The sequence below is a fragment of the Schistocerca americana genome, chromosome 4 (assembly GCF_021461395.2).
Source record: "Schistocerca americana isolate TAMUIC-IGC-003095 chromosome 4, iqSchAmer2.1, whole genome shotgun sequence".
NCBI lineage: Eukaryota > Metazoa > Arthropoda > Insecta > Orthoptera > Acrididae > Schistocerca > Schistocerca americana.
In genome coordinates this window covers 108308994-108333901 of record NC_060122.1, presented here as the reverse complement: position 1 = coordinate 108333901, position 24908 = coordinate 108308994, and the positions used below count along the sequence as shown (strand labels likewise).

The 24908-nt window shown below is 43.8% G+C and overlaps 1 protein-coding gene across 1 annotated transcript in view; it reads right to left on the bottom strand.

Moving 5' to 3' along the window:
* Positions 1-24908, bottom strand: part of LOC124613288 (protein kinase domain-containing protein ppk32) — a 717316-nt gene that overhangs the window by 227016 nt on the left and 465392 nt on the right. The window contains exons 9-10 of the mRNA XM_047141982.1: positions 20864-21009; positions 5746-5899 (exon numbers count right to left, since the gene is read on the bottom strand). Coding sequence (XP_046997938.1) covers positions 5746-5899; positions 20864-21009 — 300 coding nt within the window. The remainder of the gene's footprint in view (positions 1-5745; positions 5900-20863; positions 21010-24908) is intronic.

Here is a 24908-nt window from a genome sequence, read left to right as displayed (position 1 = left end):
GCGATTGTTGGACAATGTCTTAGGTGATTTGAAGTTGGTTTGTGTGTATAACTACTTAGACAACTTGGTCATCTATAGTAAGTCATTTGAAGAACATCTTGAGCATATCCGGCAGGTATTCATTAGGCTGCGAGTGCCGGTTTGACAGTCAGACCTGAAAAGGTCACCTTCGCTCGTCCACAGGTCTCGTTTTTGGGACACCTGGTATCGGGCCGAAGTATACGTATTGGCCAGGACCGTACAAAGGCCTTATGAACACTACTGCCCCCTAGAGATAAAAGACGAATTGCCAAATTTATTGGCATTGCTAATTATTTTAGGCGCTTTGTCCCCCGCTTCACTCAACTGGCGGCACTCCTTAATGAACTTCGTCGGAAGGGAGTTAAGTTTGAATGGGGAACCGCACAGCAGGCGGCCTTCGACCAGATCAAAGAAGCGATTGCCAATCCTCCGGTATTGGGCGTTCCTGATTTTAGTAAGAGGTTTATTGTGCAAACTGACGCTTCTAACTCGGGGTTTCTGCGGTTCTTCTCCAAGAAGGGGATGGGAAGAGGCAGCCGCTAGCATATGCGTCGCGCCGGTTAATGAATGCTAAACTCAAGTATTCAGTGTATGAGCGCGAGGTGTTGGCGGTCCTCTTTGCTTTAGAAAAGTATCGATTCTATTTGGAGCATCAACCCTTTGATCTTGAAACTGATAATCGGGCCCTGAGTTGGGTTTTGGCTCGCCCACGTAAAGCAGGGAGAATCGTGAGGTGGGTTTTGCGAATTTCCGCCTTTCAATTTACTGTTAAACATATCAGGGGAACTGACAATGTCGTGACCGATGTGCTAAGTCGGGTGTTTGATAGTTCACCCAGCGTTGATCACAATCAGGAGAGCGGGGAAGAGGATTTTAGTTGTATGGTGTTGGGAGAGATTCCCCAGCTTTTCGTCGATCTACGTACGCAACAGGAACAGGACCCTAACCTCGGTGACATTAGGAGAAGGCTGAAAGCGGGCGAGGAGGTAGGCCCCTATGTTGTGAACAAAGGGGTTTTGTGTAAAAAAGGGGGAGACGGTCGCAAATTTTGAATTTGTTTACCAGCAACCTTAGCACGACCAGTGTTTCAGTATTTTCATCAATCTGTTCTCGGGGACATTTAGGCACCTATAAGATATTACAGAAAGTGAAGGAATTTCTCACTTGGCCTCGTATGAAGCGAGATATAAGACAGATGGTAGCACAGTGTCGGGAATGCTGTATTGCTAAGCCTAGTAGTGCATTGGGGCAAGGGTTGCTCAGTTCGGAGTGTGAGGCTTACTCTATGGACAAATTGTAAGTAGATTATGTGGGTCTGTTACCTCAGACTAAGCAGGGTAATCAATATATTCTGGTGGTGATCCATGCCTTTTCTAGGTTTACTTGGCTTATACCGAGTCGAAATGTAAATGCTGTCACTACCATTGCTCATTTACTCAACACCTTCAGTGTATTCGGATCGCCTAAACAACTGGTTAGCGATAACACTCACGCTTTTCGTTCGGCTCAGTTTAGAACGTTTACCTTCAAGAACGGGATAACGCATATTACCACAACTCACTATTATCCTCAGGGATCATTTGCGGAAAGGGTGAACCGCAATTTGAAATCCGCTCTTATCATTTACCATCAGGATTCTCCTAGGATGTGGGATTCAAATCTCCGGTGGATTAGTTTAGCCTTTAACAGCGCGTGTCATAAATCCATCAAGGCAACCCCTGCTTCTCTGATGTTTACTTTTCCTGTTAATTCTCCCCTTACTAATTTGTGGAAGATTCAAGACCTAATTCCGGCAGTTATTACTCCCCAGCTTATTAAAGAAAACTGGGGTAAGGCCAGGTATAATATTCTCGCTGCTCATAACAGACAAGCCGTTCGTTATAACCGGGGTCGGCGTCAGTTTCAGGGCAAGCCTGGAGATCAAGTTTATATTCGTAATTACCCGGGGGGAGGCGCACGAGTCTACAGGCTGGGAAAATTGGCTCCTCGTTTTATTTGGCCGTGTACCATTGAGAGACGATTGGGTCCAGTGAATCTCTTAGTTCGGGACAATCAAGCGGGAAAACAGTATCGAGTTCATCTGAGTCAGGTTAAGTTGAGGTGAACATTTCTCTTGTAGGGTTTGGGAAGCTTTGCTTCCAGCTTAAGAGGGGGAGGTTGAGCCATGTATCGACTCGTGCTACACCTTGTGTTTAAATTGCATTGGTTTTCCTTTTCTACCCCTGACATGTTTGTTTGATATGTTGTCTGTCATTAAGTGGCTGCTTGGTTGTCTGTTCCCTCTGCTATCGACATCTGCGTTCTTGCTTCCGGGAAACTGCTATGGAGGAAGTAAGATCTTTGACCGGTGGTAACCTCGTGTGGTGGCGTGGAAGTAAGGGGGTGCACTCAGAGTCTGGTGGACACGGTAGGGCAGTGGCTCGCCAGCGAGGACCAGGCGTGGTCGGTTGTACCGAGTCGCCACGTGATATATGTCGGTTGTGTGTAACGAGCGGGTCGAGTTGACGGAAGAGCTCCCCACGGGTTGGTTGTATACAGAATCGCCCCACGAGTAGTTGCTGTTCATTTCACCTTGGTGGGACGTTAACAACCTTCTTTAAATCCTCCGTTTCAACGCTGGAGTTTAAAAGTAGACATCTAACAGGAAGGAGCGGTCATTACCCATCAACGTTGCAGAGAAGACGCGAACTCCGGTGACAGAGCGTGTTGTCGCGTGACCATGGCGTTTTGGGTACGCTGGCGATGCGTGCGCGGTCGGATGTGTGGATCCACACATCGTGTACTGCCTGTTCGAGCATAATTGCAAGTTAAGATAGTGGAACGTTTAATCGTTAAGTAATAAGTTTGCGTAACCAGTGTCTCTTCTGCCTTGTGGCCTCCGGCGATCAGGTTTCCTGTCCCCGGCACCGGTGTAATTGAAGACAGTGATCTTTCCTCCTCCTCTCGTTACTGCCCGAGGGGAGGTGTAGTTTTGGCAGTTTAATTGTTTCGCTATTCTGTCGTGTGTTATGAGTAAATTCATGCTTCTTGTTGGTTGATCATGCGGTCGCTCATTCAGGATTGTGTGGTGTAATGTTTCCTTGCACGAGGGTGGCTCTAATTCTGTCAGCAAGTTAAGCCATCTTATTACAAGTTTTAGCTGGCTAGAAGTCGGTGCAATGACCAGCCTGAGAGTGGCAATTGTATTTACGGGCGTATTTAAATTGGTCAGTATTCTGCCTAGCCTGAGCATCCCTGAGTGGGTGATTTGTGGCCGCCTTACACGGGTCCGTCGTATCTGTTATGTTCTAATCATATTCCAGGACACTTTTGTTTAAAAACATTTTTAAATTCCTCCATTCCTTTATTGCCATTAATCGTGTGTTTGCTAAGGCCTTTGATTTTTTTTAATGGCGGTGTTGATAGCTTCACTACCTCACGGTACTTTATTAACAAAGTTCTGTATTTACTTTAGTAGCCAGTTTACTAATGTTCTTTAAATTTTTTAAAACTGTTGTATTGCTATAAATTACTTGATTGCCGTTAGCGGCGTGTTTTGAAAGGCTGTTATTACCGTACTGTTAGCTTCTGTGTTTTAAAAAAAAATTTTTTTAACTGTTGTATTGCTATAAATGACTTTATTGCCGTTGGCGACGTGTTTAAAAGGCTGTTTATTACCGTACTGCTAGTTTCTGTAAGAAATGCCGCTTCAACACGATACCACAGTTCATCAAGAGTATTGACTGGCGTATTGTGACGAGCCAGTTGCTCGGCCACCATTGACCAGACGTTTTCAGTTGGTGAGAGATATGGAGAATGTGCTGGCCAGGACAGCAGTCGAACATTTTCTGTATCCAGAAAGGCCCGTACAGGGCCTGCAACATGCGATGGTTCATTATCCTGCTGAAATGTAGGATTTCGCAGGGATCGAATGAAGTGTAGAGGCACGGGTCGTAACACATCTGAAATGTAACGTCCACTGTACAAAGTGCCGTCAATGCGAACAAGAGGTGACCGAGACTTGTAACCAATTGCAACCCATACCGTCACGCCGGGTGATACGCCAGTATGGCGATGACGAATACACGCTTCCAATGTGCGTTCACCACGATGTCGCCAAACACGGATGCGACCATCATGATGCCGTAAGCAGAACCTGAATTCATCCGAAAAATGACGTTTTGCCAATAGTGCAAGCAGGTTCGTCGTTGAGTATACCTTCGCAGGCGCTCCTGTCTGTGATGCAGCGTCAAGGGTAACCGCAACCATGGTCTCCGAGCTGATAGTTCATGCTACTGCAGACGTCGTCGAACTGTTCGTGCGGAAGGTTGTTGTCTTGCAAACGTCCCCGTCTGTTGACTCAGGGATCGGGACGTGGCTGCGCGATCAGTTACAGCCATGCGGATAAGATTCCTGTCATCTCGACTGCTAGTGATACGAGGCCGTTGGGACCCAGCACGGCGTTCCGTATTACCCTCCTGAGCCCACCGATTCCATATTCCGCTAACAGTCATTGGATCTCGACCAACGCGAGCAGCAATGTCGCGACACGACAAACCGCAATCGCGATAGGCTACAATCTGACCTTTATCAAAGTCGGAAACGTGATGGCACGCATTTCTCCTCCTTACACGAGGCATCACAACAACGTTTCAGCAGGCAACGCCGGTCAACTGCTGTTTGTGTATGAGAAATCAGTTGAAACTTTCCTCATGTCAGCACGTTGTAGGTGTCGCCACCGGCGCCAACCTTGTGTGAATGCTCTGAAAAGCTAATCATTTGCATATCACAGCATCTTCTTCCTTTCGGTTAAATTTCGCGTCTGTAGCACGTCATCTTCGTGGTGTAACAATTTTAATGCCAGTAGTGTATATAAAGGGTGCGGCAAATGAAAATGGGCCAGACGAGTGAATACATTTTGAAACCATTTGTAGTTGCATTGATGTAGAAGGAAAAGACCTACAGCTACTTCCAATGGCATGGACCAACTGCCCATATGGCCGGCCTAACATTGAGGGATATTTACACAATCTTCACATCTGACAGAATTATTAGCAGAGGGCAGTCTGGTCGCGACCCTAGATGGCCACCCAGGTCACGTGATCTGTCAGTGTGCGATTACTTTGTGCTGGGAGCCCTCAAGTCCCAGGTGTATCTCAACAACTCTGACAGTCTTCACGTACTGAAGCAGAACATTCGGATGAGACTGCAGCAATTCCAACAGTCCAGTTTCTATCCGCGTTCAGCAACTTGTTAACCAGGCCCCAAAAGAGCCAAGAGATGAATTGTGATCACTTTCAACATGTGCTCTAGTCAGGCTAGTGTATTTCCTTTCCTCTGCTGTGTCTGTTTGTACCCTGGAACTCTGTTCTCCGGGGCTTGTTTACTGCCCACCCTGTAGCAGTCTTAAGAAATTTAGTTTGATCTGTGAAAGAAAGTGGACGATGTGGCTGCTGAGACTTGGGGATAAAATGGTGTCTAGAATATATTTCTATAAGTAAAATTTCGTGTTACTCGCTATTAAAGAAAAATATACAGCAGTTTTTGTATGCATAATGCATGATACTGCAATTGACTTAGGCATCCCTCGTGTTGCGTGCTATTTAAATATCGTGTATACTTACGTCGTGGAAAACTCTGTTGTGCCGCGACCATCATCCTGACATTTCCTGGAAAACCGCTCTTGCTAATTTGAACTAAAACAGTTTGAAACGATTTAAGGGAAGTGGGGACGTAGCGACCCACCTGCACTTGTATGGTGGTGCTCTCGAAGGCGTTGTAGAGCATGGGCAGCACCTCGCTGCGGATGTCGTCCCGCGGCGTCTTCTCCAGGATGACGTGCAGGTTCTCCAGCAGAGTCACCGTCGCCTGGATCGACTTCGGGATCGAGAAGACACTCCTGCAAAGAATTGAAACTTTCTGTGACTGCCGCATCGAGCGCAGAGTAGAAACAGTGGACGCATAGGATAAGAACAAGTGTCGACTAGAAAGGAAATAGTGGTACACGCTTGAAAACATCACAACACTATTACCTGATTACAAATAAACTGCTAATCAAGTCTACGGGAATTGTGAATCAATACATACATATTGGTGTGCAAAATTTTCAACGTAATCACTGTCTCTTTCAAGATACACTTTCGTTAATTCAAGAAATTCTTGCGTTGTGTTTGAGAAGTTTTCAGCAGATATGCCTGTTAAGTCGTTAGATGGATCTGTGTCTGGTTCTCTTACCAGGATGCTTTAGTTCCGAGGAAAGAAAGATGTCAGCAATTGCCAAATGAAATTCTATAAAGATTAACGTTAACAAACCATGTGTTGGGGACGAGCTGTCTGAGGATGATGCCGGAGCAACCACAGAACACCACCCGAGTGACACCCCTCACCAGACTGCCACGAACGTGTGTTGTGCTGTGCTGTGCTGGGCGATAAATACATGATTACGAATGCACTGTGAAGCGTCTTAATGGCAGTATACGATGTGATCAGAAGTTAAACAAGAGTATACTTGTCCTAAAAAATGTAAATTATGTCCTCTGCAGTGTATAGTTCCCCTAACCCCATCCTCTGAATTTTCTCAATTTCTATCACCTATCCCCAATTTATAAACAATTTCCATCGATAATTTTCGTTTTATAAACAATCTACATCAACAATTTCCACTAATATTACGTCCTCTGAATTGAAAACTGAATTTCACATTGAAAATACGATTTTACCTTACAAATTAAGCATTCCCACTAAAATTTGGAATTCCTGCCAATAGGGCAGGTGAGGGAGGAAGATGGAGAGGGGATGAGGAGGTGTGAGGAGGGGGAGCGAGTGGGCACCCACGAGATGGCTGGGGAGAACCTGTGACATCTTCCAGGGGTGGGAGTATGGGTGGGGTGGGGTGGGATGGGGATAATTAATTGATCAATTAATTAATTTTCATATCGTTATCAGGAGAAAGAAAACTGGCGTTCTACGGATCGGAGCGTGGAATGTCAGATCCCTTAATCGGGCAGGTAGGTTAGAAAATTTAAAAAGGGAAATGGATAGGTTGAAGTTAGATATAGTGGGAATTAGTGAAGTTCGGTGGCAGGAGGAACAAGACTTCTGGTCAGGTGACTATAGGGTTATAAACACAAAATCAAATAGGGGTAATGCAGGAGTAGGTTTAATAATGAATAGGAAAATAGGAATGCGGGTAAGCTGCTACAAACAGCATAGTGAACGCATTATTGTGGCCAAGATAGATACGAAGCCCACACCTACTACAGTAGTACAAGTTTATATGCCAACTAGCTCTGCAGATGACGAAGAAATTGAAGAAATGTATGATGAAATAAAAGAAATTATTCAGATTGTGAAGGGAGACGAAAATTTAATAGTCATGGGTGACTGGAATTCGAGTGTAGGAAAAGGGAGAGAAGGAAACATAGTAGGTGAATATGGATTGGGGGACAGAAATGAAAGAGGAAGCCGCCTTGTAGAATTTTGCACAGAGCACAACATAATCATAACTAACACTTGGTTTAAGAATCATGAAAGAAGGTTGTATACATGGAAGAACCCTGGAGATACTAAAAGGTATCAGATAGATTATATAATGGTAAGACAGAGATTTAGGAACCAGGTTTTAAATTGTAAGACATTTCCAGGGGCAGATGTGGACTCTGACCACAATCTATTGGCTATGACCTGTAGATTAAAACTGAAGAAACTGCAAAAAGGTGGGAATTTAAGGAGATGGGACCTGGATAAACTAAAAAAACCAGAGGTTGTACAGAGATTCAGGGAGAGCATAAGGGAGCAATTGACAGGAATGGGGGAAAGAAATACAGTAGAAGAAGAATGGGTAGTTTTGAGGGATGAAGTAGCGAAGGCAGCAGAGGATATAGTAGGTAAAAAGATGAGGGCTAGTAGAAATCCATGGGTAACAGAAGAAATATTGAATTTAATTGATGAAAGGAGAAAATATAAAAATGCAGTAAGTGAAACAGGCAAAAAGGAATACAAACGTCTCAAAAATGAGATCGACAGGAAGTGCAAAATGGCTAAGCAGGGATAGCTAGAGGACAAATGTAAGGATGTAGAGGCCTATCTCACTAGGGGTAAGATAGATACCGCCTACAGGAAAATTAAAGAGACCTTTGGAGAAAAGAGAACCACTTGTATGAATATCAAGAGCTCAGATGGAAACCCAGTTCTAAGCAAAGAAGGGAAAGCAGAAAGGTGGAAGGAGTATATAGAGGGTCTATACAAGGGCGATGTACTTGAGGACAATATTATGGAAATGGAAGAGGATGTAGATGAAGATGAAATGGGAGATATGATATTGCGTGAAGAGTTTGACAGAGCACTCAAAGACCTGAGTCGAAACAAGGCCCCCGGAGTAGACAATATTCCATTGGAACTACTGACGACCGTGGGAGAGCCAGTCCTGACAAAACTCTACCATCTGGTGAGCAAGATGTATGAAACAGGCGAAATACCCTCAGACTTCAAGAAGAATATAATAATTCCAATCCCAAAGAAAGCAGGTGTTGACAGATGTGAAAATTACCGAACTATCAGCTTAATAAGTCACAGCAGCAAAATACTAACACGAATTCTTTACAGACGAATGGAAAAACTAGTAGAAGCCAACCTCGGGGAAGATCAGTTTGGATTCCGTAGAAACACTGGAACACGTGAGGCAATACTGACCTTACGACTTATCTTAGAAGAAAGATTAAGGAAAGGCAAACCTACGTTTCTAGCATTTGTAGACTTAGAGAAAGCTTTTGACAATGTTGACTGGAATACTCTCTTTCAAATTCTAAAGGTGGCAGGGGTAAAATACAGGGAGCGAAAGGCTATTTACAATTTGTACAGAAACCAGATTGCAGTTATAATACTCTCTTTCAAATTCTAAAGGTGGCAGGGGTAAAATACAGGGAGCGAAAGGCTATTTACAATTTGTACAGAAACCAGATTGCAGTTATAAGAGTCGAGGGACATGAAAGGGAAGCAGTGGTTGGGAAGGGAGTAAGACAGGGTTGTAGCCTCTCCCCGATGTTGTTCAATCTGTATATTGAGTAAGCAGTAATGGAAACAAAATTAGGAGTAGGTATTAAAATTCATGGAGAAGAAATAAAAACTTTGAGGTTCGCCGATGACATTGTAATTCTGTCAGAGACAGCAAAGGACTTGGAAGAGCAGTTGAATGGAATGGACAGTATCTTGAAAGGAGGATATAAGATGAACATCAACAAAAGCAAAACAAGGATAATGGAATGTAGTCTAATTAAGTCGGGTGATGCTGAGGGAATTAGATTAGGAAATGAGGCACTTAAAGTAGTAAAGGAGTTTTGCTATTTGGGGAGCAGGCCGGCCGGAGTGGCCGAGCGGTTAAAGGCGCTACAGTCTGGAACCGCACGACCGCTACGGTCGCAGGTTCGAATCCTGCCTCGGGCATGGATGTGTGTGATGTCCTTAGGTTAGTTAGGTTTAAGTAGTTCTAAGTTCTAGGGGACTTATGACTGCAGCAGTTGAGTCCCATAGTGCTCAGAGCCATTTGAACCATTTTTTTTGGGGAGCAAAATAACTGATGATGGTCGAAGTAGAGAGGATATAAAATGTAGGCTGGCAATGGCAAGGAAAGCGTTTCTGAAGAAGAGAAATTTGTTAACATCCAGTATTGATTTAAGTGTCAGGAAGTCATTTCTGAAAGTATTCGTATGGAGTGTAGCCATGTATGGAAGTGAAACATGGACGATAAATAGTTTGGACAAGAAGAGAATAGAAGCTTTCGAAATGTGGTGCTACAGAAGAATCCTGAAGATTAGATGGGTAGATCACATAACTAATGAGGAAGTATTGAATAGGATTGGGGAGAAGAGAAGTTTGTGGCACAACTTGACCAGAAGAAGGGATCGGTTGGTAGGACATGTTCTGAGGCATCAAGGGATCACCAATTTAGTATTGGAGGGCAGCGTGGAGGGTAAAAATCGTAGAGGGAGACCAAGAGATGAATACACTAAGCAGATTCAGAAGGATGTAGGTTGCAGTAGGTACTGGGAGATGAAAAAGCTTGCACAGGATAGAGTAGCATGGAGAGCTGCATCAAACCAGTCTCAGGACTGAAGACCACAACAACAACAATCAACTTGATAGCAAAAGCGCACCAGGAAACCCATCATCACACTACTCACAGCACCACATCCCGCTATTGGAAGTGTGCTACAGTATAATCAAAACCCAAACTGAGACTCAGTGTGCTACATTTTTAAGATGCTGGTCTTTGCTAACATAGCATGTATGAGACATTTTGGCGTAAGTATGCCACGCACCTGAAGATTTTATTGGGCATTTATTCAACTGAAGTGTAATGGGTCTATCTTTTTTAACCTAACATTTCTCGCTTTTCTTGCAAAGGAATGTAGCTGCACCATTGCTCCAATATTTGGGACATTCGTCATGATGTTACAGATGTTCACTAAAATTGTCGCCAACCACATAGAATAAATATTGGATCTTAATTAACCAAGGCATCAGGGTGTGGACATGGCAGAATCGGCCATTGCGATTGGTAAAATAACAATGGTACAATAGACCAAGTGAGTATGAAATGCGACTTTTCCTGAGATCCATAGTTTTAGAGAAAACCCAGTATTCAACTGGAACAAAATACACTAGAGTGCAAAACGTAAGGACAGAAGTAACTTTTGCATGACATGTCACTGCTAAGTAACAGGTCTCGATGAATTTTGGACCATACATAGAAAGAACTGCCACAAAATAGACAATAACATCACTGACGTCAACGAGATTGACGATGGTCCTGCGGCGTGGCGGGTTATAAATGTTTGCTCCTCGTCGTACTCTTCACTGCAAAATTTCCACCTACCTCAGTACGGTGGCAGATCACCAGCCCCTATCTCTGCATACGTATGTACTGCACTGACGACGTAAAAGCAGCGTTGAAGAAAATGCCGTCAATACGTACTTTGCAAAGTCCGCGTAAACTCTGGTAATCCTGTAAATTCTTATAATACTTCTTGGGTGGAAAATGGTTGCTTCGTTCTCTCAGTGAAATGTCAAAATGCTGAAACGAGTCTTTTATTCTATTTCAGTTAAAAAAAGTACTTACCATCAGCCCACATGTAATTAGCAAACAACATCATTGTCCTAAGTTCACAGTTCATGCAACCCAGTACACACGCAAGGCAGCCAGAAATGTACTTAAATCCAACACGAACAATTAAGCGATTTCACAGTCAATACTCTGTTATTATATCTGAGTTTAACATTCAGTCCTTTTCAGTGGATTTCTATTAAAGAAATTGCTCGCCAAATATTCCATATACGGTTACGAAGCATGCCACGTGGAATTTTACAAAGGCCGAAAGTTCACACGCATTTATCTTTCCAATAAACTAGAACTTCCAAACTTCACAAAACTGTCCGTGAATGCAACTGCTACCACGGCAACATATTCAGGTAACTTCTTCATTTTATACATTATGAAGACTCAAACGTTCAACACGACCTGCACGCCCAATAGCAGACTAGCGACTGCTTCATGCTGCTGCTTCAACAGCCTACAACTACCTGGCAGTGCGCGGGAACTGCTTAACTCTGATTGGTTGATCAAAATGACCAGCCAATCAGAACAATCGTTCGAGATCATTCTCGCGCCAAAATTGTCCTACGTGTATTACTATTCGCAGTTGCAATCACATCATTTCAATATACAAATATTAATATAATGTTTAACAAAACTAAACTATAGGAAAACTAATCTGGGAATTTATTTAGAAAACTATTAATCTGCAAACTGCTATTCTGGCTGCCTTCTTACTAAAGCAGGTACTCTTAGACATACGTCATCAGCAATGAGGGGGAAAAACAACTTTCCCACTACACAGTTACGTAATGTGGTACATTATACAATATTAAATTTCTATGTATGTCCCACTTACACACTCTCACTCATCCTCATTCATTCCACAACAACAAAGCAAATAGATAATTGAATAATAATCTTTTCTGGATTTCATGTTACGAAAATGAAAAGTAGTTTAGGTTTTTAATATGAAAAATCCAAATAAATTGACCTGACATTTTGTGAACTCCAGTAATTGTTTCAAATGATTCTAAGAAACAAACTGTTATTGTTCCTAATTGAGTTTTTTAGTCTAAGTGTCAGTTTGGGGTGTTTTAGGTAATTTCCTCTAACTCCAAAAGTATGACAGATAGAAGGCTGAAATTTTTATACTATATTCTCTTGAATAACAAAAGGCAGTGTATCGACTTTAAACAATAGTTAATGTAGTTGATTTAGATTCTTAAGGATTTGAATATTCAGCCGCACGAAGTGATACAGATACCGCTTCCCACGGCTAGCATAGCGACAGATGCGAATGAGTCATTGCTGAAGACACAACTGGCTGTCTCCTTCACAGCCAATGGCTCCAATGCTGCGGTCTGTTCTGCAAAGTAGCTTACTGCAATAAAGTTATCGCGTATTGACTCGCGACATGACAGTGGACGTTACAAGCTGTGGGACATGGTTTTTAATAGCGTGTGTGATCACCACGGGCGGCAATGCGTATTCTAAAAAGTGCTGCCAAGGTGGCCACAGGCTTGGTAGAGAGTTGTTATGCTACGGTGTGCCATTTCTCCACCAGCGCAGTTGACGATTGCTGAATGGCCGTTGCTGCACGCGACGTGGACGTACTGCAGTACGCCTCCCCAACACGTGGAATATGTGGTCGATGCGATTTAAGTCAGGTGAACAGGCAGGCTAGTTCATTCGCCGAATATCCTCTCATTACAAGAGCTCTTCCACCTGCACTGTTCGATGTGGTCGTGGACTGTCATCTACAAAAACGAAGTCAGTGCCGAATGCACCGCTGAAAATACGACGTGGGGGACGAATACAGTGTCACAATAACGTTAGCACGTGAGTCTATTGAGTTTCAAGAATTTGGCCATTACGCCCTTGCCACATTATGGCTCTCCACATTGTAATACCTGGACCACCAAAACGGTCATGTGCGACAACATTCCTTCTCGCATTACGTATTGCCACCTCTCACCGTATGAGGGTACGTCCAGAAGCACCACTCAGACAGAATCTGGTCTCGTCTGAGAAGAGCACGCGACCCCACCGCGCCTCATCGGTCCAATTCCTACGCTCTTGGAACCATCGCAAACGCCGCCGCCGATATGCGGATGTCATCGCAACACAACACACTGGTCGGTGGGCACATGCAGTCGCCGTGGCGCTACGGAGCATAAGATTAAGTGCCTTGCGGTCCTCTTAAATCTGATTGTAACTGCACTCGCTGTTTGGCGTGGGTTCCCTCTCGCCCGTTGCACAATGCAGCGGCCGTCTCTCCCTCGGGCAGCAGTGCCTGTGATTCGGAATGCTCCCCACGCACGTCAAATAATGCTGCGAACAATACCAACCCTCCTTCCAGTTTTCCAAAGAGTCTTCTTATGTGAAATGATGCAAATGTTGCCTCCGTGCCATGTCGTGATGAGGAACACCACCACACTGCTCGCTGATTGATACACACTCTGTCTTCCTCGTTCCATCAACTGCCTTGAGTTGCGGGGAGAGCCACATTTGGCACTGCAGTCAGGCTTATCTCTCGCCATGTGACGCCCAACTCCCAGTGCGAGACTGGGAGACCTCTGGCAACATGCTCCCCCACTTTCACTCACTTTCACTGAGTCGTTAAAATATCATATTACTTTATGTGCCTCGTTCTTAAGTTTTGGAGAACGTTGCATCTTCTTATAGGTTTCAGTTGAATCAAAAGAATTTCGTAACAAGTACATGCATTTCTCGAGAGCGGAAGTTATCCACCCTGGATCACGTATTAATCAAAATGGTCCACTTGCTTTTGTCCACAGTTTATCCTAAGCAATGAAAAAAAAAGAGGAACAAACGTTTGCCAGACGCAAGTATCGTAGGTGGAATCCAAACGTCCAAACAATGGAAGGGTTCATTTCAGATCTGCCTTTGTTCCTAATACCTCACACCGCAGCGGGGAATGATGAAACTTGGAACACTTTTCTGACATTGACCTCTATCGAGCTTTCTAACAAGGGTTTAATATACACTACTGGCCATTAAAATTGCTACACCATGTAGATGACGTGCTACAGACGTGAAATTTAACCGACAGGAAGAAGGTGCTGTGATACGCAAATGATTAGCTTTTCAGAGCATTCACACAAGGTTGGCGCCGGTGGCGACACCTTCAACGTGCTCACATGAGTAAAGTTTCCGATTTCTCATACACAAACAGCAGTTGACCGGCGTTACCTGGTGAAACGTTGTTGTGACGCCTCGTGTAAGAAGGACAAATGCGTACCATCACGTTTCCGACTTTGATAAACGTCGAATTGTAGCCTATCGCGATTGCGGTTTATCGTATCGCGACATTGCTGCTCGCGTGGATTGAGATCCAATGACTGTTAGCAGAATATGGAATCGGTGAGTTCAGGAGGGTAATACGGAACGCCGTGCTGGATCCCAACGGCCTCATATCACTAGCAGTCGAGATGACAGGCATCTTATCCGCATGGCTGTAACGGATCGTGCAGCCACGTCTCGATCCCTGAGTCAACAGATGGGGACATTTGCAAGACAACAACCATCTGCACGAACAGTTCGACGACGTTTGCATCAGCATGGACAATCAGCTTGGAGACCATGGCTGCGGTTACCCTTGACGCTGCATCACAGACAGGAACGCCTGCGATGGTGTACTCAACGACGAACCAGGGTACACGAATGACAAAACGTCATTTTTTCGGACGAATCTAGGTTCTGTTTACAGCATCATGATGGTCGCATCCGTGTTTGGTGACATCGCGGTGAACGCACATTGGAAGCGTGTATTCGTCATCACCATAATGGCGTATCACCCGGCGTGATGGTATGGGGTGCCATTGGTTACACGTCTCGGTCACCTATTGTTCGCATTGACGGCACTTTGTACAGTGGACGTTACATTTCAGATGTGTTACGAACAGTGGCTCTACCCTTCATTCGATCCCCGTGAAACCCTACATTTCAGCAGGGAAATGCACAACCGCATGTTGCAGGTCCTGTACGGCCCTTTCTGGATACAGAAAATGTTCGACTGCTGCCTTGGCCAGCACATTCTCCAGATCTCTCACCAATCGAAAACGTCTGGTCAATGGTGGCCGAGCAACTGGCTCGTCACAATACGCCCGTCACTTCTATTGATGAACATGTTGTATCATGGGCAGTTGCACCTGTACAGGTCATCCAAGTCCTGTTTGACTCAATGCCCAGTTGTTCTGGGTACTGATTTATCAGGATCTATGCACTCAAATTGCTTGAACATGTAATCACATGTCAGTTCTAGTATAATATATTTGTCCAATGAATACCCGTTTATCATCTGCATTTCTTCTTGGTGTAGCAATTTTAATGGCCAGTAGTGTGTTCTATTATTCAACTTTTAAATGTCAGCATTGACATTAAACTTGCTGTGGTCTTTTTCTGAAATTACAGGAATTATCACTGAAAAGCGAAGTTTCTCGAAATGTGAAAAAGTGGTCCAAGGAATAACTTCGTCATGTACCTAGGAACATGTACTTACTGAAATTTAAAAGTGCTGCATTTGAGAAAATCTTGCCAGTACTGTATTTAACAGTCTCTCTGTTTCATTGTTCTTCTATGACATCAAAATAATCAGTGAGTGAAATCAAAAGCCATTTACAACCTATATACGTTTTGAGATACAAGTTATTCAAAGCTAACACAAATATGCATATTGAAGACAGGTAGATTTGCTAAGATATTAAAGAGACTCAGTTCATCTGAAGATATCAAGTTTCCACGACAGAAGAGTGTCTTCTATTCCAAGGTACAGGATGGTGCACGACCGACGAAATACGGCTTAACCGTTCACGCGTTATATAGCTACTTTTAAAAATATATAGACTTTAATTTGCCATAAAATTCTGTTACTGAAGAATTAACAATATCTTTAAAATAGTTTTAATACATTATGTGGCATTAAAATGTCATCATCATTTCCTTTTATATTAGAAGATCCTTTGCCTCTTCGTGAGTGCAGAACTGAATATATTTAGCAACGGTGCACAAGACACAGCCCCTATTGTTCATTCTATACATCGAAGCAGCAATGACCGAAGTATGAGAAAGGTTCAAGAGTGGGATTAAAATTCAAAATGAAAATATAACAATGGTAAGATTCGTTTGACTTTGTTGTCCTCGGTGAAAATGAAAAAGAATTACAGAACATGTTAATCGGAATGAATAGTCCAATGAGTTCAGAATATGCATTGAGAGTAAACTAAAGAAAGGCGAAGGTAATGAGGTGTAACAGGACTGAGATTAGTGATGAACTTAACAATAAGAATGGGGTTCACGAAATAGGTGAAGTAAAGGCATTCTGTTACTTGAGAAGCAAAATAACACGTGACGGAAGAGGCCAGGGGCATATAAGAAGCAGAGGAGCACAGGCAAAGGGGGAATTCGTGGCCATGAGAGGTGTACTGGTATCAAACATACGTCTTAATTTGAAGAATTAGGAACACAGCATTGTGAATCGTGGGCTGTGAGGAAACTGGAACAGAAGAGAATCGAAGCATTTGAGATTTCATGCTAGAGAAGAATGTTGAAAATCAGGTGGAATGATAAGAGTGAGGAGGTCCACAGAAACGGCGTAGAAAGGAACGTATGGAAAACGCTTACAGGACGAAGGGACAAGATAATAGGACGTGTGTTAAGACGTTACGGAAGAACTTTCATCGCGCTTTAGAGGGCACTAGAGGGTGAAAACTAAGAGGAAAGGCATTAAATTCAGCCGATAAAATAATGAGGGAGGTAGGGTGTATGTGCTACTGTGAGATGAAGAGGTTGGCACACGAGAGGAATTCGTTGCGGACCTCATCTACCTAATCAGTAGACTGATAACTAAAGAAAAGTATTCTTTCAGTAACCTTAAAATCAACGCACTAAAACCTTTAAGATAGGACATTACCAAAAACGAAGTTTTTAGTCTTGGCTGGTGGTTCGTGAACACATTAGAAGACCGCCACCCTGAGAGAGTCCTTTACGTTGGTTTCTCCGGGTACGGCTGTCATTCTGGAACTCGACAAAAGACTCAATTCAGCGCAAGAATTTCAATGAAACCTTCGCCCTACGATGTAACTGCATATATGTAGCAGAGCGCAGCTTGATGTATAACATAAGGTTTCCGGTTTTTTCGCGGTGTTACCCTCTTTGCCATTACACTAGATCCGTCTTGTGGTAGCCATTGAATGTCGCCTTTGTTCAGTCTGAAGGTCATAGGTTGGCCTTTCCACCAATCCGCCTTAGGTGGGGACCTTGCGAAAGCGCAGAGTCGGCTGCTGTCCTTGCTGCGTGTTGCTGCTGCGTCCTCCGGATGATATGGTGCACAGCCCACATGGAAGAACACCGAGCTGGCTACAACTCAGTTGAAACATAGAGAGGGCGCACAGGACACGGACTTTGTTATGCCTCCCTCCTACATCAAGCAAATAATTAGCAAATGACATCAATCCGCATACGTGAACATGAGCGCACTCACTGCTGCATTCAGTTTGTAGTACTTCAATCATGAGACAACCCCAGACAGTATAAGGTCATTGTCTCAGCGAGTATCTCAGGACTCGTATACAGTCTCCACTTGGATGAGCCAAAAGGAACATTATACAGTGATGTCTATCATAATTCAGTGGGTTTAGAATTATACCAGTGTTTAATGGCAGATCAGTGCAAGAGAACTTTGAACCATATTGACACGCACTATCTTCATACTCCAGTTGTGTAGTTAAAAATTCTACCAATAAATCACTCGAAATTGTTGCTAATCTGTTTTGCCAGCTACTTTTGCCATAGCTGTCGCCTAACACTGCTTGGTGCTGTTATCCTAGCCAACAAAGACCGAAAACTGTCGACTGGGAGAAAAACTCATGTAGTCGCAAATTTTTATACAGGGGTAGAAGCGGGCGCCAGAACTATGAAGAACATACTTAAAGGTCCTGACAGGTGGGGTTGTGTGGATGGGGGAGGGGGGGGGATAGGCGTGTAACGGTCACTTTTTCGGTTTTTCTTCAACATCTTGACAACCGCGAAAATGTCTCCTAGCGTAAAATAAAACTATTTTAAATTTCCTACAACAATTTTTTCTCTAGCACTAACAATTCCAGTGTTCCAGGAAATGGAAAAATTGTGGATTATTAAAAATATTGTTCTAATGGTATGAAAGTGACGTTTATTGTTAAACAAAGTTGGTTAAGAATAAATATTAAATGTCTGTACACATCTAAGTCACATATAAGTACAGTAGAACCGTATTAAGAGATAAATTGCGCCCCGAGGGTGTAACAGGGTTGAAAAGCAGAGGTGAAGGTTAGAAGCGTGAGGGAAGCTAGGTCGCCGGGTGGTGGTCGGGCACTTTCCTCTTTTATGGTAGGTCTGATAAAAAGAAGAGCGAACAGGCAGTTCCTTATCCTCTCAACCGCACTACGTCACAAAAAGCCACTACAGGGCCTGTCACAAAATTATAGCGATCCTTCCGCTGCTCGCCTTATTAATCACCGGCGACGCAGTGTGCATACGTATTTGGGGGTCTTCGCTTTCCACACAGCGCATTAACACTGCTGGAGAACAGATATGTATCGCTAATAATACTATCGCAACAGACGAATATGGACAAAATCGACGTAAATCTTTGCACACTCTTGTGCAATGTTAGAGAGAAATTGATTCAGTGCCGGCCGCGGTGGTCTCGCGGTTCTAGGCGCGCAGTCCGGAACCGTGCGACTGCTACGGTCGCAGGTTCGAATCCTGCCTCGGGCATGGATGTGTGTTATGTCCTTATGTTAGTTAGGTTTAAGTAGTTCTAAGTTCTAGGGGACTGATGACCACAGCAGTTGAGTCCCATAGTGCTCAGAGCCATTTGAAATTGATTCAGTCATCCTGTAGCGTTCTTCGAGGACAAGCAATTTCCCCCATTTCAGTTTACTCTGTTAGACTACACTATCCCAGCATTACATGTTCAGCTTTCTTATATGAACAGACAAAATGAGTTCACTGAACTCGCGTTTATAAAGCGGAGTAATTTTTAGTTTACTGAGAATTTATTTACAGTTATTGAGAGAGGTTTTACACAAAAGACGTTCCTATAAACAATGGCTCAGAAGTTCTTAATTTGTGTGATGTCGTCAGTGACCTGTGTAGTGTTGGTGGGAAAGGGGCTGAACTGGTAAATATGGCATCTTGCTACTGTCTTTTGTAGACAGCATGCTGTAAAGCCATATACCCGCGTTGTAGTTAGTTGCTGGTGAATTATGAATGACAAGAAACTTACTGCATTTTTCTCACCATTAATTGTATTAGTGGTAGACTACAAAAAAGTCTTTCATTCAGGAATCCAACACGGAAATTATTAGTCCTAGAGAAAACATAGACATGATATTTTTTGTTGGAAATTTAATGTACTTTAATTTTTCACCGGTAAACATTTTTGCTGGAAGCAGCGATTTTCGAGAAAAAACATAAAAAGTAACCTTTAAATGCCTCCCCTCCGCTACACTCACACCCAACCCTCACGATTTTTAGTATGCTGTTCATGGCAGTCCCTGCTACCACTATAAAAATTTGGGACTACACGAATTCTTTCCCGCAATTTTCCTTCGTTGACTGAGTGAGGAGTCTGTATATGTGCTGTATGTAAGCGAGCCACTTCGTTAACAACAGCGACTTCGGTGGTAGTGGCTCTGTTCGTACCACATTTGCATGTTTCATGTAGAATGAAGTTGGTGAATACGACAGGAGGAAAGTCTTGTGTCCTCAGAGGTGTAGGCGGTATTCTAAAGTATTTAACAGTTAACTAGGGAATTAGTGATTATTCATCATCAATGAAGTCATTCTTCCTATAACGAAACTAGGATCAGCAGAGCGGTCTAAGGCGCTGCAGTCATGGACTGTGCGGCTGATCCCGGCGGAGGTTCCAGTCCTCCCTGGAGGATGGGTGTGAGTATTTGTCCTTAGGATAATTTAGGTTAAGTAGTGTGTAAGCTTAGGGACTGATGACCTTAGCAGTTAAGTACCATAAGATTTCACACACATTTGAACAATTTTTGGAAACTAGGATCCAAAACTACATTCCCTTGTGCGGATGTGTATTGCTGTTTAGTCGTTTTGTCACTTTTTTGGTGAGTACTGCCGTTCAGTGACACTGCACTGGATCAATGGGAAGCGGCGCTACATCAGAACCGATAGCCGTCTGTACGTGGTTTCTGTTTAAATTCACGGACCTGGTGCAGTCTCATTGAAAGCAAAAAATTATACTTGTTTCTGCAGTGTCTTGTAGTGTGGCGATTTTGTGATTTTGGCTCTTAATTTGGATTGTTATGCAGCTTTCTCTGTGTGTGTGTGTTCTAAGGGGGGGGGGGGAGGTGGAGGTTGTTGGTTTAAGTTAGCAGCCAGCAGCAAGCGGAGTATGAACTGTGAGTGCTCTACGTATTACAGTGCAGTGACTGGACCTCGGAAACTTTCTATATATACATAGGTAACTGGAGTCCACGAATCCTTGGTTTTGGGAGCAGCGGCAAGTTTATTCCTGTCTCGCAGGGCGAGGGGAGGCTGGCGACCCATATTCAGACTGACTATATAAGTTTAACGACGGAGAAAATTGATCCAGGTCCGCCAGCAAATTTTACGGAGTATATCTGCAGGCAAAAGGAATGCGTAATTTGTCACGCGCGCGGCACGCTGCTCAAGTTTGCGCGGTTTCTGGCGGCGGCAGCGAGCGCTGCTCCACGGGAGGTGAGGCTGAGCGGCGGGCCTGACCTGAAGGCGGGCAGGATGATGGACTCGTACTCCTCGATGGTGCACTCCTGGACCAGGAAGATGATGGGCTGCAGCACGGCGGCCAGCACCTCCTGCGTCTTCATCTCCTGCTGCAGGCTCGGCCACACGTGCTGGAACCACAGTTTCTGCAACAAGCGCGCCGCGCCACACTCTGTCAGTACCGGGCGTACGGGTGTCTGGCTAGCTGAATTAAATGAGGCTGGCCGTGCAGCTGAGCTCTTATTGCTTTAACCCTTTCAGGAGAGGAAGCAGTACAAATATAGAATACCATTTTGTTTTTCGTTCACAAATTTTTCAGTTTTTCACATTAAGCAAACAAAATATCTGTAGCTCATACTGCAGGATGTACTTCAATGCTTCCCATATCTTCGAATACATACTACGTTACGAAAATTTCTAAATTAGGCTTATCACAAAGTTTGTCAGTTTTGCCTCTGAAGATTTTGGGGTTCAAATATACACTACTGGCCATTAAAATGGCTACACCAAGAAGAAATGCAGATGATAAACGGGTATTAATTAGACAAATATATTATACTAGTACTGACATGTGATTACATTTTCACGCAATTTGGGTGAATAGATCCTGACAAATCAGTACCCAGAACAACCACCTCTGGCCGTGTTAACGGCCTTGATACGCCGGGGCATTGAGTCAGAGCTTGGATGGCGTGAACAGGTACAACTGTCCATACAGCTTCAACACGATACCACAGTTGCTCAAGAATAGTGACTGGCGTATTGTGACGAGCCAGTTGCTCGGCCACCATTGACCAGACGTTTTCAGATGGTGAGAGATCTGGAGAATGTGCTGGCCAGGGCAGCAGTCGAACAATCCAGAAAGGCCTGCAACATGTGGTCGTGCATTATCCTGCTGAAATGTAGGGTTTCGAAGGGATCGAATAGAGGGTAGAGCCACGGGTCGTAACACATCTGAAATGTAACGTCCACTGTGGCGATGACGAATACACGCTTCCAATATGCGTTCTCCGCGATGTCGCCAAACACGGATGCGACCATCATGATGCCGTAAACAGGACCTGAATTCATCCGAAAAAATGACGTTTTGCCAATCGTGCACCCAGGTTCGTCATTGAGTACACCATCGCAGGCGCTCCTGTCTGCGATGCAGCGTCAAGGGTAACCGCAGCCATGGTCTCCGAGCTGATAGTCCATGGTGCTGTAAACGTCGTCGAACTGTTCGTGAAGATGGATGTTGTCTTGCAAGCGTCCCCATCTGTTGACTCAGGGATCGAGACGTGGCTGCACGATCCGTTACAGCCATGTGGATAAGATGCCTGTCATCTCGACTGCTAGTGAAACGAGGCCGTTGCGATCCAGCTCGGCGTTTCTTATTACCCTCCTGAACCCACGGATTCCATATTCTGCTAACAGTCATTGGATCTCGACCAACGCGAGCAGCAATGTCTCAATACGATAAACCACAATCGCGATATGCTACAATCCGACCTTTATCAAAGTCGGAAACGTGATGGTACGCATTTCTCCTCCTTACACGAGGCATCACAACAACATTTCACCAGGCAACGCCAGTCAACTGCTGTTTGTGTATGAGAAATCGATTGGAAACTTTCCTCATGTCAGCACGTTGTAGGTGTCGCCACCGTCGCCAACCTTGTGTCAATGCTCTGAAAAGCTAATCATTTGCATATCACAGCATCTTCCTATCGGTTAAATTTCACGTCTGTAGCACGTCATCTTCGTGGTGTAGCAATTTTAATGGCCAGTAGAATAGTCAATTTCTTTCAAAGTTGTTAAAGTTAAAACAAAAAATGGAGAACCAAATACTGTACAACATAATAAAACAACAAAAGAACACGAAATATACTATTTTCATTTATTAAATATTCTCGCATTTTCTCTTGTGAAACCCAGAGTTCTATTAAATGAGGCTGCCGTAGGTTTTCGAATCGAAACACCGTTTCTGTACCGCTTCAAGGAAAGGCGTAACCACCCTCATCCAGCGTCTTCACCCAAAAATGGATTCTGGATATTACTGGCTTTGGCACACTGAAATGCGATCTGCTGAAGACACTTTAAGGTAAGTCCAAAAAATTTAGTTTCCATTGTCATGCTGTATTCAATCAGCTGGTGTTCCTGTTCGTTAGGTAGGCCAGTTTTTCGTCCAAGCTCGGTCTCTGAGGCTAAATCAGCTGGTAAATCTGATTTTACTAGCCCACATAGAATGGTCCTGGGAATTTGGGAAGTTTTTGCTGTCTTAAAGTAATGCATCTTCTTTTCTCTAACATTTTTAATAGCTGTTTGCATAGCAGACTCATCCCACTGCTTTCGAGATTGTTGAGTCATTTCTGAAGCAATACCTATAAATGAAACCGGTTGTGGAAGTACGGTACAAATGTGGAATACTAGTACGCCATATTAGTGACACAGCCATCTTAAAATTCAGAAACGCAAATACGAGTAAAATCAAAAATTAGATTTAAATAGTCAGCAAATACAGCATTTTACAGGTTAGTGTATTAGATGAACGTGTATTTACAAAATACATTAATAATTTGAAACTTGAAACTTCCTGGCATATTAAAACTGTGTGCCGGACCGAGACTCGAACTTGGGACCTTTGCCTTTCCCAGGCAAGTGCTCTACCGACTGAGCTACCCAAGCATGACTCATGCCCCGTCCTCACAGCTTTAATTCTGCCAGTACGTCGTGTCCTACTTTCCTAACTTCGCAGAAGCTCTCCTGTATACCTTGCAGAACTAGCACTCCTGGAAGAAAGAATATTGCGGAGACATGGCCTAGCCACATCCTAGGGGATGTTTCCAGAATGAAATTTTCACTCTGCAGCGGAGTGTGCGCTGATATGAAACTGCCTGGCACATTAAAACTGTGTGTCGGTAGAGCACTTGCCCGCGAAAGGCAAAGGTCCCAAGTTCGTGTCTCGGTACGGCACACAGTTTTAATCTGCCAGGAAGTTTCATATCAGCGCACACTCCGCTCCAGAGTGAAAATTTCATTCTGGAGACATTAATAATTTATTTATTATGACAAGAATGAAACTGGAAACCACCAATTATTCCTCCTAGTGAATTCGTTGAAACAGTTTTACTACTCGCAGTAGCTGCCAACTGCCACAAGAATGCATCCCAAAGCAGTCTACAGAGCACTTACAAGGCGAGAAACCACAGTATTTCATATTACTATCCCTATTCCATATTTGTACCTCTTCCTCTACAATTCTTTCTGACTGAAACACTTTACTGAAGGTTACTTGAATTAAATGTCTTAGTGAGAAGTTGCAGTATGAAAAAATCTTTCCTGCCATTTATGGGGGGGGGGGGGGGGGGGAGTATTGATAAGGATTTAGAACATGAGCGCACGAAAACTCCTAGATATTCGGGAAACAGACACACATCAGAAAATTGTAGCACATTAGAAAATTATAGCGAAATGCAGGAAGATCTGCAGCGGATAGGCACTTGGTGCAGGGAGTGGCAACTGACCCTTAACATAGACAAAAGTAATGTATTGCGAATACATAGAAAGAAGGATCCTTTATTGTATGATTATATGATAGCGGAACAAACACTGGTAGCAGTTACTTCTGTAAAATATCCGGAAGTATGCGTGCGGAGCGATTTGAAGTGGAATGATCATATAAAATTAATTGTTGGTAAGGCGGGTACCAGGTTGAGATTCATTGGGAGAGTCCTTAGAAAATGTAGTTCATCAACAAAGGAGGTGGCTTACAAAACACTCGTTCGACCTATACTTGAGGATTGCTCATCAATGTGGGATCCGTACCAGGTCGGGTTTACGGAGGAGATAGAGAAGATCCAAAGAAGAGCGGAGCGTTTCGTCGCAGGGTTATTTGGTAAGCGTGATAGCGTTACGGAGATGTTTAGCAAACTCAAGTGGCAGACTCTTCAAGAGAGGCGCTCTGCATTGCGGTTTAGCTTGCTCGCCAGGTTTCGAGAGGGTGCGTTTCTGGATGAGGTATCGAATAAATTGCTTCCCCCTATTTATACCTCCCGAGGAGATT